This window comes from Simochromis diagramma, unplaced genomic scaffold (assembly GCF_900408965.1).
Source record: "Simochromis diagramma unplaced genomic scaffold, fSimDia1.1 OVJJ01000371.1, whole genome shotgun sequence".
NCBI classification, from domain to species: Eukaryota; Metazoa; Chordata; class Actinopteri; order Cichliformes; family Cichlidae; genus Simochromis; species Simochromis diagramma.
The window spans coordinates 3989721-4008645 of record NW_024386920.1 but is presented as its reverse complement, the minus strand read 5'-3'; the positions used below and the strand labels follow the sequence as shown (position 1 = coordinate 4008645).

At 39.6% G+C, this 18925-nt stretch overlaps 1 protein-coding gene across 1 annotated transcript; it reads left to right on the top strand.

The window, feature by feature from the left end:
- The first annotated feature begins 1941 nt into the window (after positions 1 to 1941).
- LOC120736468 (myosin heavy chain, fast skeletal muscle-like) lies at positions 1942 to 18803 on the top strand. The gene is made up of 39 exons (XM_040036600.1): positions 1942 to 2067; positions 2139 to 2366; positions 2540 to 2683; positions 3906 to 4062; positions 4156 to 4183; positions 4266 to 4380; positions 4464 to 4556; positions 4636 to 4699; positions 4779 to 4877; positions 4965 to 5068; positions 5149 to 5287; positions 5483 to 5601; positions 6939 to 7088; positions 7167 to 7337; positions 7433 to 7739; positions 7831 to 7913; positions 7998 to 8085; positions 8181 to 8298; positions 8370 to 8493; positions 9435 to 9571; positions 9657 to 9912; positions 9995 to 10237; positions 10487 to 10663; positions 10744 to 10889; positions 10974 to 11064; positions 11177 to 11566; positions 12114 to 12240; positions 12320 to 12438; positions 12968 to 13164; positions 13260 to 13443; positions 13548 to 13713; positions 13977 to 14101; positions 14195 to 14503; positions 14587 to 14790; positions 16905 to 17030; positions 17134 to 17304; positions 17395 to 17595; positions 17676 to 17807; positions 18055 to 18803. Exons 2-39 carry the CDS (start codon positions 2163 to 2165, stop codon positions 18070 to 18072), a joined length of 5826 nt encoding a protein of 1941 aa, XP_039892534.1. The 5' UTR covers positions 1942 to 2067; positions 2139 to 2162; the 3' UTR covers positions 18073 to 18803.
- Positions 18804 to 18925: the final 122 nt, after the last annotated feature.

Here is an 18925-nt window from a genome sequence, read left to right as displayed (position 1 = left end):
TCCTGTATCTTTAACAGAAAAAAGACTCAAAGGAAGTTTCCACCTCTGTGCTTGACTGTGGGGATATTGTTCTTTAGGTCATACTCAGCATTTCTCTTCCCCCAAACACAGCGGGTCAAGTTGACGACAAAGAACTTGTAGTTCTTCATGTAGTTTATAACATTTATGTCATGTGTTTTTTCTCAATTGTGCTTGCTATCCTGTCTCTCTCCATTAAAATGAAACTACCATAAAAATGAGAGACTATTCATTTCTTTGTGAGCAAAAGCAGAAATTTAGCAGGAGATTGAAGAATTATATCCTCCACTGTATGCCCTCTGATCTCAGCCAGAATTGACATATTTTTCATGAGGTTTTTTAATAGCCAATAAAATGTCATAGAAAACTTTTTTGCATTTTTCAATGTACTATCAAGGTTTAACAAAAACGTTTAAAGCTAAGGCAACCTCTTTCTGCACTAAAGTGATATTGGGTTGTTTTTTGTTTTGTTTCTGTTGCATCTGTCATCAAGTGTCCCTCAGACATGATTCTTTGGGACAGGAAAAAAAGAAGTCTCAGATTCTCTAATGTGACCGCTAGTCCACTGTGATCTCTAAAGCCATCCCAGAAGGATCCTGGAGGAATTTCTATTGAGGGCTTTATCAGCTATGACTTTATTTATAAGCCTGTCATGACTATCAGAAGTGTCACCGTGCACCATTAATGGTACATTTCAAAACAATAAGCTTTGGAGATAAGGTAGTGAAAAATGCATTTTGTTACATTGCTATGAAGACAGAAATCCTTGCCATGACATATGAAGTGTATTCACCATATGAATTTTTGAAATATGTCGGAATGTAAGTAAATCAGGACATAAAATAAAACCCTGTAAAACACAGTTTCACATTTTTTATGTAATTGTTTCATGACTTTATTTGTGAGAAAATTTGTGATACCACACTCATGTTCATCTGAAACTGGAAAATTAATACACACACAAACACACACACACAATAGAAACCGTAGAAAATGACAGATCTTTCAGTCAGCTATGTGTTCTAATGAGCAGTGCCAAATCATTTCAAAATTTCACATAAGTAAAAAGTTAGCTTACAGTATTTTACTCTTAATGTCTTGAATTGGATACAGAAAAAAAAAACACGACACCATCTTTTTTTTACTCATGAGGACATAATAAAATCATTTGGTCCTTATCACGTCTTAATATTAGATAAATACAACCTCAGATTAGCAAAACATTTTACACCATCTCATTATTTATTTAATTTAAAAAAAAGTAACCCTCACTGCTTCCATATGAATTAAGAAGAATAAAGAGTAGTAGTAAGTAGCAGGCGATGCTTATACTTGCAGATTGCGGCTTGAGCCTGGTTCTGCTGGAGGTTTTCTTTCCTGCTGTCACCAAGTGCTTGCTCATAGGGGTCATTTGATTGTTGGGGTTTCTTTGTATTATTGTATATACTTTGTATTGCACATACACATTCCAGTTGTAAAATAAAATCAAAATTCACATAATTTTCAGTAATGAGATTAGACTTGAGCAGTGACTGCTTTGCGTTTAATAACTTTGTGTACCACCAACTATTACTGGCTTACAAATGCATTCTTTGAGCTTAAATTGTTCAATAGCTGCTTTTAAGTCTAGACACATCCTTAATGTCAAATCCAGTTATAATCTTGGAGATCAGTGCCCAAGATAACAAACACTTGGAAAGTTTATCATCTGTGTGAGCTGTATCTCTGGCAGAGGTCACCCTCCTTTGGCATTCATTCTTTTCTTGAGCTGCAGTTGCTCCACGGCACGGATTTATAACAAAAGCTCAGCACCATCTGCATGACATCACATGCCAAGCTAATCACTTTCCTCCACCCACGTTCAATGGGGGATTTGACCTAAATATAGTTGTTTGCTGTCTATGCTAATGCATCTTATAAAAGCAGTAAGCGCCAACGCTTCGTACTTTTTTCTGCTTCATTGTCTTCTGGCTGTGACGGCTACTGACTTAACCAGCAGGAGCTTTGATTCAGGTGTCTCTAGAAGGAGCCATACGCTGATTTTCTGGGGTAAGATTTGATCAGGATGATGATCAAATTCATTGATAGATGAATTCTAACATTAACCCTTGATGTTTTAGTCCCCTGGGGTGTACACTGCAGAGATGAGTTCAGACGCTGACATGGCTGTTTTTGGGGAGGCCGCTCCATATCTGAGGAGACCCGAACGAGAGAGGATTGAAGCTCAGAACAGGCCCTTTGATGCCAAAACTGCAGTGTTTGTGGCAGATCCAAAGGAGCTCTTTGTTAAAGGCACATTGCAAAGCAAAGAGGGTGGCAAGGCGACTGTTAAAACTCAGTCAGGACAGGTACATCTGCTCCATGTATCTCTATACTGGAGATTTATAGGCATCGTTGGCACATTTTATTTAGATTGTCCACTGATGAGCTTTTTAATGTACTTTACATTGCAGAAGCAATATAGAGAGCAGGCTCTAACTTCATATATTTCTTAATGAAGGTGTCTTTCTTACCATCACAGGTTGTAACAGTGAAGGAAGATGAAATCTTCCCTATGAACCCACCCAAGTTTGATAAGATTGAGGACATGGCCATGATGACACACCTTAATGAGGCGGCTGTGCTGTTTAACCTCAAAGAGCGTTACGCAGCTTGGATGATCTATGTGAGTACTGCACCAGACAATGCCTGACAAGCTGCTGCTCAACTGAAGCATGCAGACCAACAGCAGAGGTGCAGTCAGCTGAGGGTTTATTTGGTCTGACAGTAGCTACTTTTTCTTTTCTTTTTGTCTTTTTTTTTTTTTTTAATGCTTTGAGGTTATAGAAAAAGTCTAGAGAAGTGTATATCCAAATCGATCCTCGAGTATCTTCCTGGACAAGTGAGCCTATTCTCTTTTTCAGGAAGTGTTATAAATGAAACTAAACATAAATTAATGTTAAAATATTCTTCAAACTAATAACAAAGTCTTACAAATTCACTGAAATTTTCATGATTTGCAGGGCAAATGCAAGTTCACTGGCAGACAGACTCAAGCAAAAAGCAAACTTCATTCGGGCTGATCTCAGAGTCCAGATTTGCACCATGCAGGAACACACAACAGGACAACAACAATAAACAATGAGGGAACAAATTAGACTCTAAATTAAGAGTAACATATAACAAGAACTACAAGTTCCCAGAATGCTCAAGAATAAATAAAGAACAGTAAACAAAACTATGAACACCTGGAAAACAAAGAAATGAACTTCAAAAAGCTCAAAAACACAAAGTTAGGCCCAGGATCATGACAAAAATACAGGTGAAAACACCTGTATAAATATAGTTAGCCTCAGCGTTTAAATAATATGGCCCAGTTTTGGCCTAATTTTGTCCAATACTCATAGTTTTAAGTGATGGAATTTTACAAAATAGCAGCCAGTCCAACATCCAGGTAAAATATATGTTTAAGTATAAAAATTACATTACTTAAGTCATCTAATGAATGATGACAGATCACTGTGTGAATTAAAGCATCTCATATTCTAAAACCCAGGCCGATCGAATCACTATCCAGTGTTATTTACCAGAAAAAAGAAAACAATACATTTGAACCATAAACAGAACAACACAAAAAGAGAAAATCCAATTAAATTAAAATGTTGTTTATATACTGCTTCTGACTTTGGAATTAAGACTTCATAGTTACCACTTGTCCTTATAATCCATCACATCCTCTGTCGTGAGAATCAGTGTCACCTGTGTCCTAAGCTGCCTGGTCAACAGCATAAATATATGGTGTCCTTTGAGACTAAATTCACCAGGCTGACTAATTAAAAAGCAATAGTTATTCTGTCAGATAAAGCTAATAAGCTTATATTGACCACAGATGTTGCTTTTGGTTGTAGACCTACTCTGGGTTGTTCTGTGTCACTGTGAACCCTTACAAGTGGCTCCCAGTGTACAACCAGGAAGTGGTGGTAGCCTACAGGGGTAAGAAGCGCCAGGAGGCTCCACCACACATCTTCTCCATTTCCGACAATGCATATCAGTCGATGCTTACTGGTAAGCTTAAAAGTTTTATTACCATTTTTCTGTAATCCAGTGCACCTCTCTAACATGACTGTTTGCTTTTTTGTTTGTTTGTTTGTTTTTTAGATAGAGAAAACCAGTCCATCCTCATCACGTAAGCTGCATTTAAAAGATTGTACAACAGCCTGTCTTTGTTACTTGGTTAAAGATTTCTGATTGTACTTTATGTACTGTAGTGGAGAATCCGGTGCAGGAAAGACTGTCAACACCAAGCGTGTCATCCAGTACTTTGCAACAATCGCAGGCTCCGGGGACAGGAAAAAAGATGCTGCTGCCACTGGAAAATTACAGGTAATATTTAAATATATATGGACTATTCATCAGCTGCCTTGTTTGTATTTTTAATATTTTGCATTGTTCATTGTACACTTAAGGGGAATCTGGAGGATCAAATCATCTCTGCTAACCCTTTGTTGGAAGCCTTTGGAAATGCCAAGACTGTCAGAAATGATAACTCTTCACGCTTTGTAAGTGAAGACTTTTTTATTTATTTTAATTCCAAGTCTTCTTTTGCTCTCCATAGATAACGTTTCTTTCATTTTTCAGGGCAAATTCATCAGGATCCACTTTGGAACCACAGGAAAGCTGGCTTCTGCTGATATTGAGACTTGTGGGTATTAATAAGTAATACAATCTTGTCAGAATCTGTTGTATTCTTTATTTAAGCCAATTTTGTGTGTTTTTGGTAGATTTACTGGAAAAATCCAGAGTAACATTTCAACTGGCCGCAGAGAGGAGTTACCATATTTTCTACCAGATAATGTCCAACAAGAGGCCTGAGCTCATAGGTGACACAAGAAATTGCAACAAAGTCATATACACAATGTGTGTATGGTGCAAGGCACCAAATTGAGGGCTTGTTATGTTCTTTCCAGAAACTCTCCTCATTACCACCAACCCCTATGACTACCCATTTGTCAGCCAGGGGGAGATCAGCGTGGCGAGTATTGATGACAGTGAAGAATTGATGGCCACTGATGTAAGTCAGATGAACATTTCCTGCTTTTCCATCACTGCTAACTTTGCTCTTAGATCAGCTCTACTTTCATGTGCATTCAGAGTGCTATCGACATCCTGGGCTTCACTGGAGAGGAGAAGATTGGCATCTATAAGCTGATAGGTGCCGTGATGCATTATGGGAATATGAAGTTCAAGCAGAAGCAGAGAGAGGAGCAGGCAGAGCCAGACGGCACAGAGGGTAATTGTTATTCATAATGTTCCACCTTAATGATTTTATTTATCTTTATATATATATATATATCTCTTGTGCTCATTATCGTTTGTTTTTGGTATGTGCAAATATAGATTTTAATCTTTTCAAACCTTAGAATCTCAGCCTCTTTTATCACACTCTGCCTTTATTTTTTCTTCTCTTCTCTTTTTCTTTGATAAGTGGCTGACAAAGCAGCTTACCTGATGGGTCTGAACTCTGCAGACCTGCTGAAAGCTTTGTGTTATCCAAGAGTAAAGGTTGGCAATGAGTATGTGACCAAAGGGCAGACTGTTCAGCAGGTAACTGGCAAATTTTAGTGTTAACGGACACATAGAAAAGTTCATATCAGGTGCACAAGTGGAAATTCATCCTATAATAATAATAATAATAATAATACATTTTATTTATAGCCACCTTTAAAGACCTTCAAGGTCACCTTACATTAGTATAAAAAATAAAAAATAAAAAACAAGTATAAAAACTCAACAAGGTAAAAATAGACTAAGACGGAATCATGATGAAGGGTGTGCAATTGTGAATAGAAGGGTTTTAAGGTGCAATTATAAAAGTGGAGAGAGAGTTTGTAGTCCGGAGATCTGGTGGCAGAACAGCTAAAGGCTCTGAGTCGTATGGAAGTCAGTCGAGCAGGTGGAACAAACAAAAGGGAAGCTGAAGAAGAGCGGAGTGTACGAGGGACTGAGAGCATATGGAGAAGATCAAATAAATATGGGGGAGCGTGGTTATGAAGCGGTTTGACGTTAAGAAGCAGGATCTTGAAATTGACACGGAGGTGAACTTGAAGCTAATGGAGCTGTTTAAGAACAGGTGTTATATGTTCAGTCTCATCCTCTTATCTACTTTATCTTCAGTGTTTGCCTTGGTACAGGTTTTTGCGAAACTATTGGCACTAACTTAATCAGCTTTGTGAGGTTCATATTGTGTATTGATCATTTTTATTGTTAAATGACAGGAAAGCCTTGTCAAACGCTTAATGTCTTTGAATCCATCAGTTGTGTCGATGCGAGAATATAGCCGGCTTAGCTCAGTGCATTGAGTGGGCAACCACATGCCATATGACTGAGAGTGCCCGGCCTGGGTTCGAGTCCACCCCTTGGCCCTTAGCCACATGTCTTTCCCGTTCTCTCTGCCCCCGCTTTCCTGTCATTTCTTCACTGTGTCGATCAAATAAAGCTGAAAAAAGGCCAAAAAAAAAGAATAGAGCAAGAAACTCTAACCTTACAGTCCTGAGAACTCTGACATCTAATCCTGTACTTTGGGGGGAAAAATAACATCTTGGAAAAATGTGGGTTAATTGTTTTTGATGTGTGCTAGAGTTACTTTTTTCTGGTTCCCTGATTGTTATGACCTGGTAGATCATTCTGAAATGACAACTGTATGTATTTGGAGAGCTCAGGGTTGGAGTTTGTGTTAATCAAAGAGGACGGCAGGCACGTGTCGTCTGGACTAAAAATGGCATGTGAAATAAGTTAAACATCTAGCAAATATAGTTTTATCAAATTAACAGTAATCTTGCTCTGTGTATAGATATTGTCTTGAAGTGTGTTGCACACAACAACCTTACAACATGATGATATTAAAGTTGCTGTTGAAATCTACAAATTGTCATTATGTACAGGTCTACAATTCTATTGGCGCTTTGGCCAAATCAGTGTATGAGAAGATGTTTCTCTGGATGGTCCTCCGCATTAATCAGATGCTTGACACGAAGCAACCTCGGCAGTTCTTTATTGGAGTCCTGGACATTGCTGGATTTGAAATCTTTGATGTAAGTTTTCTTTCTACGGTCCATCTGATTATTTGTAGAAAAATAAATAAGCTCTACAGTAAATTCCATGTTTTGCAGTATAACAGTCTGGAACAGTTGTGTATCAATTTCACCAACGAGAAACTGCAACAGTTTTTCAACCATCACATGTTTGTGCTGGAGCAAGAGGAGTATAAAAAGGAAGGCATCGAGTGGGAGTTCATTGACTTTGGGATGGACCTGGCTGCCTGTATCGAGCTCATTGAGAAGGTTTGTTTATTCAGATGCAATATGACCCTGGACAAAGATCCAGAAAGAAATCCCTGTGATCCCAGCAGGATTTTCTGACTCACTATCTTCAACAGCCAATGGGCATCTTTTCCATCCTTGAAGAGGAGTGTATGTTCCCTAAGGCTTCAGACACGACCTTTAAAAACAAGTTGTATGACCAACATCTAGGAAAATCGAGCAACTTTCAGAAGCCCAAGTCTGTCAAAGGCAAGGCTGAAGCTCATTTCTCTTTGGTGCACTATGCCGGGACTGTGGATTACAGCATCACAGGCTGGTTAGACAAAAACAAGGACCCGCTGAATGAGACTGTCGTCCAACTCTACCAGAAAGCCAGCCTGAAACTACTGGCTTTCCTCTATTCTAACTATGCTTCTTCTGAGGGTAGGAGTATGAAATACCTAATATTTTATTCTCTATTAAAATGGCCTGTTTTTAATATTCTAAATAAATAAAAACAATGATTATTTTGAAGAAAACACAGGTGGAAGTGGTGGTGTTAAGAAAGCAGCAAAGAAGAAGGGCGCATCGTTCCAGACTGTGTCAGCCCTCTTTAGGGTAACTTTCTGAAAATCTGATCAACAATAGTCTGAAAAAATATTCTGATTGAAAAAATAAATCATCACTGATCATTTCTAACAGGAGAATCTGGGAAAGCTAATGACAAACCTGAGGAGCACCCATCCTCACTTTGTTAGGTGCCTGATCCCAAATGAAACTAAAACTCCAGGTATTCCTCGTGACATTTCAGACTATTTTACTTGTACTGTATGTATGGCAGCCTGAATACAGCCTAAAGACAGTGTGGCTCTACCTGACTTGTAGGGATTATGGAACACCATCTGGTCATCCATCAGCTGAGATGTAATGGTGTGTTAGAAGGAATCAGGATCTGCAGGAAGGGCTTTCCCAGTCGGATCCTGTATGGGGATTTCAAGCAAAGGTAATCAACAAAAGTCTGTTTTTCTGAGAATACTTTAAAAATTGTTTGTAATAAGAGATTTCTTTGTTTAGGTACAAAGTACTGAATGCCAGTGTGATTCCTGAAGGACAATTCATTGACAACAAGAAAGCTTCCGAGAAGCTCTTGGGCTCTATCGATGTAGATCACACACAGTATAAGTTCGGACATACCAAGGTAATTCATTTTGAGTGTAAGTGAAGGCTTCGCCATATTCGAAATGACATATGGTAGGGTTACCATATTTTGATTTCCAAAAAAGAGGACACTTGGCCCAGTCATGAAGAACTTTAATAATACTGTTAGCTTCAAGAAAATTTTAACATATTTAAACAATGCCTTCTCTGTGCAGTTAATAAATGGTGAAATAAAAAATGTCATATAGGCTTTTACAAGTCAACAAGTGCAAAAAAATTACTTAAAAACCTCTGGAATTAAATAATGGTACAGAAATAAGGCCTCATCTGTATAAGAAAAATTACGGGACGGTGCGAGGGAAATTTCTTTTGCAGTTCGTCTGAAAAGCTGCACTTGTGCTTTGGCATCTTTTAAACATCATCAGGCATGCTGTGTCCCGTCTGTAAGGCAGAACAGCTATTCACAAAGCAGCAGCTCGGGGATGATGTCACACATATGGGTCCTCTGTGGGCCCATAGAAAAACCAGGACATTTTCATCAATCTCGAAAATCCCCCCAGACAGAACGTGAAAAGTGGACCTGTCCGGGGAAAAGAGGACGGTTGGTCACCCTAACATACGGTGAAACTGAAACTTACTGTTGGAAGGCGGACAGTATTTATCCCACATTGAACATAAGAGTAGGGGGACTGTCCACTTAGTTCAATTGCTACCTAGCTAGCCCAGCTACTCCCATCTCATGTTCGTATACCACTAAGCAGATCATTGTTTTGATAGTACCAAACTTTTTCCCCACAGTCAAACAAACTCCAACATCATCGTCTTCAACTGTAGTCAGTAACAGTAATCTAAGTACTAGTGAAGAACTGTTATGTTGTTTGTTGTAACCAATCATTTTTAGTATCATTGAGAACAGTGGGTCTGAACATAGTGTTGTAGTTTTTAAGAGATATACAGACAAATGTTTCTTTTCTTTTGTAGGTGTTCTTCAAAGCAGGACTTTTGGGTCTGCTGGAAGAGATGAGGGATGAAAAACTTGCCTCTCTTATCACAATTACTCAGGCTTTGTGCCGTGGCTTTCTCAGAAGGAAGGAGTTTCAGAAAATGATGGAGAGAAGGTAATTAAAATGAGGCCAGAGTAAACTCAAGGTCAATGTTCAGCACACTAAATACAGTAGAACTTTTTGTTCCACCTCTTTCCAGAGAGTCTATTTATATCGTTCAGTACAATATTCGCTCCTTCATGAATGTGAAACACTGGCCATGGATGAAGCTCTACTTTAAGATCAAGCCACTCTTGAGGAGTGCTGAGACGGAGAAGGAGATGGCCATGATGAAAGTTGAATTTGCCAAGTGTAAGGAGGATTTAGCCAAAGCTGAGGCTAAGAAGAAGGAGCTGGAAGCCAAAATGGTTTCTCTACTTCAGGAAAAGAACGACTTGTGTCTGCAGATTCAAGCTGTGAGGAGAGAAACTATGAATTTTGCAATACACAAGTAGAGTGCAGTCTGCATAAATGCTAAATGGGATTTTTGTTAAATAGGAAAGTGAGAGTTTGGCAGATGCTGAGGAGCGATGCGAGGGACTGATAAAGAACAAGATCTTGCTCGAGGCTAAAACCAAAGAACTAAGTGAGAGACTAGAGGATGAGGAGGAGCTGAACGCTGAACTGACTGCCAAGAAGAGGAAGCTAGAAGATGAATGCTCTGAGCTGAAGAAGGATATTGATGATTTGGAGCTCACCTTGGCTAAAGTGGAGAAAGAAAAGCATGCCACTGAAAACAAGGTGTGTTTTTGGTGGTCACCTAACCCTAAAAGAAGGCAAAATTGACTAATTTTGAAAAAACATAAATAGTTTATCATGTGTTTGTCAGTTTCGTTTGTTTTCCGATTGCCACAATTAGAAGAACAATAAAAAAAAAAATAGATATATATATTATGCAATCTGATTGATTAGAGTTGCAGTTACGGTTAGGGTCATCACTGATGACAGCTTCGACCTCATAAGGTTAAGATATGTGTTTTACACATTCAGGTGAAGAATCTGACAGAAGAAATGTCGTGTCTTGATGACACTATTGCTAAGTTATCCAAGGAGAAGCTGGCCCTCCAAGAGGTCCACCAGCAGACACTAGATGATCTGCAAGCAGAAGAAGACAAAGTCAACTCTCTAACCAAGGCTAAGATCAAGCTGGAGCAACAAGTTGATGATGTAAGTCTATATAGCCAGTAGTTGTTTTTAAAAAAATCAAATCACACATCATGTATAATGTGTATATCCCCATGTATTAGCTTGAGGGCTCTCTAGAACAAGAAAAGAAAGTTCGAATGGATGTGGAGAGGGCTAAAAGAAAGCTTGAAGGAGATCTGAAACTTGCTCAGGAATCCATAATGGATTTGGAAAATGGCAATCAACAGCTGAAGGAGCATCTCAAAAAGTATGGATGGGCACATCTTTGTTTAGGTATAATTTTAAGCTTCTAATGTTTGCTTATATAAATAGATATGATTTTGTGCAACAGGAAAGACTTCGAATTAAGCCAGTTTGTATCAAAAATTGAGGATGAGCAAAGTGCAGCTGTACAATGTCAGAAGAGGATCAAGGAGCTTCAGGTACCTACAGCAGAAATCTAGTGAATTCTTTTTTCTTTTCTTTTTTCAAATATCTTGAAATCTTGAAGTCAGTGAATGTTAATGTTTTTTTTTTGTTGCTTTAATTAACAAGGCATGCAATGAAGAGCTAGTGGAAGAGCTTGAAGTTGAGCGTGTTGCTAGGGCCAAGGTGGAAAAGCAAAGGTCTGATCTTTCCAGAGAGCTTGAGGAGATCAGTGAGAGGCTGGAGGAGGCTGGAGGAGCCACGGCCGCTCAAGTAGAACTGAACAAGAAGCGAGAGGCTGAGTTTCAGAAATTAAGACGAGACCTCGAAGAATCGACCCTACACCACGAGGCCATCGCTGCAGCTTTAAGAAAGAAGCACGCTGACAGTGTGGCTGAGCTGGGAGAGCAGATTGACAATCTGCAGAGAGTCAAGCAGAAGCTAGAAAAGGAGAAGAGTGAGTACAAGATGGAGAGTGATGATCTGTCTAGCAACATGGAGATCATGGTCAAAGCAAAGGTAAGCTAAGATAAGACATACTGATGAATACATATGATAATATAACATCACCATTACCTACATGATGCAGGTTCCATGTGTTTTCTGCAACTAATCTCAGCAGATCATTTAACCTTCTGAGATCTAAGTGGCCATAACCCTAACTCAGTTAGGATTATCATCTAATTAGTGTATAACTTAGACCTCAGAGGGCAGAGTTGTGTGCATTCAAATTAGAAGGACCTTTACACTTACACTACAGAGACAATCTGACTTGATCATCTGGACGTAACAATCATTTGACATTTAATTGCTCTTTACCTCTGCTCATTTTTGCCCACATCTTGACTCCTAATCAACTGTTCCCTCACTGTTTAAAGTTCCCAAATTGATATCATGTTTTGCCGTATCATTATATATACAAAGATACCAATTTTGGTAAAACGTTTGGCCTCTGAAAGTAAAGTGGGAATAGTGCATTCAAAATGTAATCAGCAATTAGTGGATTGTGACTTGCATATAATCAGTATGTTAGAAATACAAATAAAACTGTTATCCATATTATCAGATTAATTATGAAAAGCTGTGCCGCTCTCTGGAAGACCAACTGAGTGAATACAAAACAAAACATGATGAGAACACACATCTGATCACTGAAGTAAATGCTCAAAAGGCAAGACTTCAGAATGAAAATGGTAAGCAGCTGATTAAAAGGTTTTTGGAGTGAAAGTGCTCTTGTTTTTTATGCCTTATTTTCTGAACCCTCTCAAACAGGTGAGCTCTCTCGTCTGCTTGAGGAGAAAGAAGCAATACTCTCTCAGATGTTGAGGTCCAAGGTTGCCTTTACCCAGCAAGTCGAGGAACTGAAGAGACAGGTTGAGGAAGAAATAAAGGTTTGTTTCCACCGTGCCAAACAGTACCTGTTAAGCTAGCGCTAAATTATGCTATATCTTAGCATAGCTTAACTCAACTTAATTCAGAAGGTTAGAAGTGCATTCATCATCTTGGTCCCCTAGGTTGACTCAGTTAGATTTTTTTTAACAGGTGTGGAGAACTGGTTGCTACACTGGTTTTAAAGGAAAAGTCAGACGTTTTGTAGAATAGGTTTGTTTACTAGTGGATAATCAGCACAAGACCAGAAACCAGTCTGTCTGTGTCCAAAGTTAAAAAGCTAAATGTAACTAGGCTAAAGCTAAAAACAGGAAAAGGAGCAATGCAATCGTTCGGCTTCTAGTCCTTATATTATAAAACTAACTTTAAAAGCTTTAGTTTGTTGCCAAAAATGTTTCCAACTAACATGCTAATAAATGTACTTTATATTTAAAAAAAAACATTGAACTTGCCAATGCTTACAGTGACAGGATTATTTGACCCTTTATGTGTAGTTTTGTAAATAAAAATCCAAATCTGCCTCCATGTCAGGCAAAGAATGCCCTGTCCCATGCTCTTCAATCTGCCCGCCATGACTGTGATTTGCTGAGGGAGCAGTATGAGGAGGAACAAGAGGCCAAGGCTGAGCTCCAGAGAGCAATGTCCAAGGCCAACAGTGAAGTGGCTCAGTGGAGAACCAAGTATGAGACTGATGCCATCCAGCGCAATGATGAATTGGAAGAGGCAAAGTGAGACTTTTTCTCAAACACATACATATGTAGATTTAAAAAAAAATTTATAGAGTAAGAAAATTGCCATTATTATGGATTCCCAACTTTCTCAGGAAAAAGCTTGCACAGCGTTTGCAGGAGGCTGAGGAGGCAATTGAGGCTGTGAATGCCAAGTGTTTCTCTTTGGAGAAGACAAAGCAAAGGCTGCAGGGAGAAGTGGAGGACCTCATGGCTGACGTGGAAAGAGCAAACGCTCAAGCAGCTGGTCTGGATAAAAAGCAGAGGAGCTTTGATAAGGTAACTGAAGCATCTTGTAACCCACTGCTGCTAAGAGTCAAAGCATTTCATAAAGGCCTTTACAGATTCTGCCTTAGACAAACTACTTTTTGTGTTTTCTATAGATTCTTTCTGAGTGGAAGCAAAAATATGAGGAAACTCAGGCTGAACTGGATGGTGTACAGAAAGAGTCTCGCTCCCTCAGCACTGAACTCTTCAAAACAAAGAATTCTTATGAGGAAGCGTTGGAGCAGCTCGAAGTCCTCAAACGAGAGAACAAAAACCTGCAACGTATGTAGAGGATTTCTTATAGATGGTTCATCACATTTATTTACCCATGCAATCATCCATGCATCCATCTGTGTATCTGTCCATCCAACCATCCATCGATTGCTCACAGTAGCTGTGATCACCTGCTGTTTAAACATCATGTTTGCAGGAGGCAGCCAATCAGAAGATAGTAGATTTACCATGATAGCTCCCTTTTTAGAAAATAACTGATTATTTTTCATGTGATCAGTAACTGAGCGTTACATGCTGTTTTACATTTATAGAAGAAATTTCTGATCTGACTGAACAGCTCGGAGAGAATGGCAAAGCCATTCATGAGCTGGAGAAGACTAAGAGGCAAAGTGAAACTGAGAAGACAGAGATTCAGACTGCTTTGGAGGAAGCTGAGGTGACCTAATCTGATTTTTTTTTAAACATAATTCACACAAACTTTATTATTCTTTTTTCCCTTCTGTGTAACCGTTCAGTCTTTTTACTCTAGGCTTCTCTGGAGCATGAGGAATCCAAAATTTTGCGTATTCAGTTGGAGCTCACTCAGGTCAAAGGGGACATCGATCGCCGGCTGGCAGAGAAGGATGAGGAGATTGAGCAGATGAAACGCAACCACCAGCGTGTTTTGGAGACAATGCAGTCAGCTCTAGATGCTGAGATGCGGAGCAAGAATGATACCATTCGAATTAGGAAAAAGATGGAGACTGACCTCAATGAGATGGAGATACAGCTTAGCCATGCCAATCGACAGGCTGCTGAAGCCCAGAAGCAGCTGAGGAACATACAAAGCCACCTCAAAGTAGAATATGAAACGCCACTTTAAGTACATCGGTTATGAATGTCTAATCATGGGAAAATTAGACATCGTCTTTCTCTCGGTAGGAACAAACCATTCACCTGGATGAGGCTCTGCGGACCCAGGAGGACCTGAAGGAGCAGGTGGCCATGGTGGAGCGCAAGAGCAGCCTGCTACAGGCAGAAGTGGAGGAGCTGCAGGCTGCTCTGGAACAGTCAGAAAGAAGCCGGAAATTGGCTGAAGGGGAAGTAGCTGATGCCTGTGAGCGAGTCGGGCTGTTACACTCTCAGGTAACTCGTAATAGTAAAAAAGCTCTTTTCTTTTTTAGCTTTAAATCCAGTATATATCCAAGTTATAAGAAATATTTCTCCATATCAGCAAATAATAGTGTCAAGCAATGTTCCCTCTAATTTTTCATGTGTGTGAGTGAACACACAAACTCTCTGAGCGTCCCTTGGACCACTGTGAGCGACAGCAGACGTGTGCACTGTGGTCACGCCGGCATCGAATGCATCCAAGTTACATGTTTATTAAAATAATCAAATTACAGCATTTATGTTAGACTACTTTTAATTAACTGCTTTAGCCCACTTACAATGAAAATTTAAAAACAATCTTGTTCATGACCTGTGTAGCATGTTAACACTATTGGAAGCAAAAAAAAACTTGAACTCCAATTTTGAAAACACAACTTTCTTTTCTTTTTCTGACTTGTATCATGAGTCTGAGTCTGTGGTCTGGGAGAGAGTCTGTAACTCTCTGTCTGCAAAATACAGTATATAATGATCAATGTTGGGCAATTAATTATATAGTTACTTCTTCAAAAAATAAGTTTTGCAAATGAAGTTTTTTGCTGCTGTTTACCTAAAAATGCAGCCAAGGCGTTTTTTAAAATAAACATTTTTAAAATATTTACATAACAATCAGCTGTTCTGCATCAAATTTGATGCCACACAAATTATTTGTGCCGCTCCAAAAAATAATTTCTGTCCACTATGAGATGAAGGAGAACAGCCTGATACCTGCAGGCCTGACAGCAGCAGATGTATCACTGCTGTAACACCTGTAACATTCAGCAGTCGCCTCATTGTTCTGACACACACAACAAAACTACTGACTACACTACACACTAACTACACAAGATTTGCGCTAAACGTCGCAAATCTCTCACATCTCAAAACACCGCCGTCACTCCTAAAACTTGCCCCTTCCTAAACAACTAAATCCCATGTTGCCATATCATTTTTTGATTGGTCGACATGGTACTTTTTTCCACCAATAGGAAAGGCTGGAGGGAGGGAGGGGTGGTTTTGCTTTTGCTCACATTTGGGCGTTTTCCTTATAAAATGCCGTTTTTACCGTTTCTTCCCGCAGTAAATATAAACAACTATAGTATTCAGGAAGAAAACAAACATTGCAGATATTTTTATCATAACTCTGGTTTTATGTGGCCGATCAACACAATTTAAAAACTGCTATAAAGTCCACACTTTTTCCGTCAATTGTTCCGTCTGCCCTGCTCACATCTCCAATGGTTGTACACGTTGTCATTAACGTGGCTTCACTCCTCATCAGCCGCTTTGCTAGCTAAAACACCGGTGTCTGACGCTGTCATAGCCTGTCATCGACGTTGATTAGCTGCGTATATACGAATGTGAATCGCATTATTGGCTGGATTATGGGATAAGTTGGCATCGTTCTAATCCCATACTGGAGCAGCCAGTCACTCACTGACTAACACTGCAAAACAGAATTGTTAAAGTATTAATTTTAATTTCAATTCAGGTTAGATGGGTTTTTTTGTGCATGCCAGCAGTGCGCAATTGCGCACGCGCGCAGCTTAGAGGGAACAATGGTGTCGAGGTGTGTGCTGTGTGGCAGGCAGTCGCAGGACTCAGAAACAGATGGTTAAACACAAAGCGCAGCTTTTATTGCCGGGAAAACTCGGATGATAAAGTACAGAGAACCGAACATAATAACTGGAAACAGAGAACTAAGAGGCTAGAGACTATGAGACGGTAAGAGTGTGTACGTTAGCGACGCGACAGCAAGGAGTGAATGACAAAGGACTAAAATACACAGTGGAGTAATCAGGGAACAGGAGACAGGAGGAAAACACAGCTAGGACAAATCAAGCATGACGAGACAAGGGAGGGAAAACTAGACACGCTAACAAAGCACACACGTCTATCAAAGTAAAACAGAAAATGTGAAACATACACACAGACTCAGAGACCCAGACACAGTAATACCAAAATACAAAAAAATACAAAATATCTGCAGGTGGGTAATGGGGCTGCTGATATAAAATTAAATATGTTGTTGAACTTGTGAGAGTTCACACATGAATTGTTAGCACAAGTTCGCTTTTATTGACAGCTGGTTTGTTGTCATTTGGCTGCAGAACACCAGTCTGCTCAACTCTAAGAGAAAGCTGGATGCAGATGTCAGCCAGCTGCAGGGGGAGGTGGAGGATGCCATCCAAGAGGCTCGTAATGCAGAGGAAAAAGCCAAAAAGGCCATCACCGATGTAAATGTCTTTATCCTTAATTTTATTCAGCAATCATTCATTTTCCATTTTTCAATGACAAGGTAGACTTTGAACATCAACCTAACCTCCTGTGCAAATGTAGGCAGCAATGATGGCGGAGGAACTGAAGAAAGAACAGGACACAAGCAGTCACCTGGAGAGGATGAAGAAGAACCTGGAGGTATCTGTGAAGGATCTGCAACACCGCCTGGACGAAGCAGAGAACCTGGCTCTGAAGGGGGGCAAGAAGCAGCTTCAGAAACTGGAAGCACGGGTATCACAGCCTTTCATAAACAGTACCTGAGAAGCATCACTTAGAACGATGACCACAGTTGATGCTAAATTTGTTGAGTGCTGACTTTAGGTGCGTGAGCTGGAGGGGGAAGTGGAACTTGAACAGAAAAGAGCCGCTGATGCCATAAAAGGAGTCCGGAAATACGAGAGGAGAGTCAAGGAGCTCACTTACCAGACTGAGGAGGACAAGAAGACTGTTTTGAGACTACAGGACCTCGTAGACAAGCTGCAGCTCAAAGTCAAGGCCTACAAACGACAAAATGAAGAAGCGGTAAGATCTTCCCGTGAAGTGAGAAATTTGATATTCTCATCATTATTATTCGGTAGCTAAATTTCAGACTTTTCCTACAGGAGGAGCAGGCCAACGTTCATCTTGCTAAGCTGAGGAAGGTGCAACATGAGCTGGAGGAGGCGCAGGAGCGTGCAGACATCGCTGAATCCCAGGTTAACAAGATGAGAGCTAAAAGCAGAGAGTTTGGAAAGGTAAAGTTAGAAACCTGAATATTTTGTTTTCTCCTGCAGTCATTCACATTTACATTATCAAGCTGTGTTTAACCACCAGTTAAAAAAGCATACTTGTTGCCTATGTGTGGCCTAACATGGATGGAAACGCTGGGAATGGGCATCAGTGGCTACGGAGACTGCAGCAGGAAATTAAAAAAGAATAATAAGAGTGGATTATTTTATATTTTTACATATTTTATTTTATTTCCTTTTCTTCTTGTCTCAGGCTGCAGAATCCGAGTAAAACATCCAGCGATGGCAGAACTTATTAGCATAAATGGAAATGAACAAACATTTGTTGTTTTGCTGTGAAACTGTAGCAGAATAAAGTGATTTAAAGCATAACGTTGTTTAATGTTGTTAGTTTTTTCTCTGCATTCAGTATCAGCCATCACAATCAAGTGCAATGTTCCACCAGCCCACGCAACAATCTCAATATTTCATATTATATCTTAATATTAGCAGAAATGAGTGGAAACCTTTCCTTGATGTGTTCATGAGCAAGTCTAACTTCTTTTTGTGGTGCTAATTAGCCAGCTAGCGACAGCACTCTAACAGATAATCAGTTTCACAGGAGTGAGAGGTTTATATATAAACTGCTATGTATGTGGGCAGTTAGCATCTAATTAGAGCAACTGTTTGCAGAGATTAGGGCAAGGCCTGGTGACATTTACATTCTGTGTTAAAATAGCCATCTTCTTCACTGTCACTCATCTACATCTACTTAATCCTCAGAAGGCTCTAGAGGATTACCACAAGATGGACTATTAGGGTGTGCCACTCAATTCTCCACAACACATGGATCGTGTTTTTATTCATTGTCAGTGCTTTAAAGTCCTCATCATTGCAGGTATTGAGTTTGTCTGGGGGAAAGACTGAAAGCCAAAGTCTGACATTGACATGTTATATATCAGAAAGACTGAATGGAGTCAGAATAAGACTCTTTCCCTTCATTTGGTTACGTTTTTTTATTGGTTTTCCAGCACTTGATGAATTCCAAGAAGCTTTTGTCCTGTCTCATTCGTAATGTCATTTGAACTTTGTTTACCTCATGAACTAAGAAAGACGTTTGGCTATTTTTTATTTTTGTTTTGCTT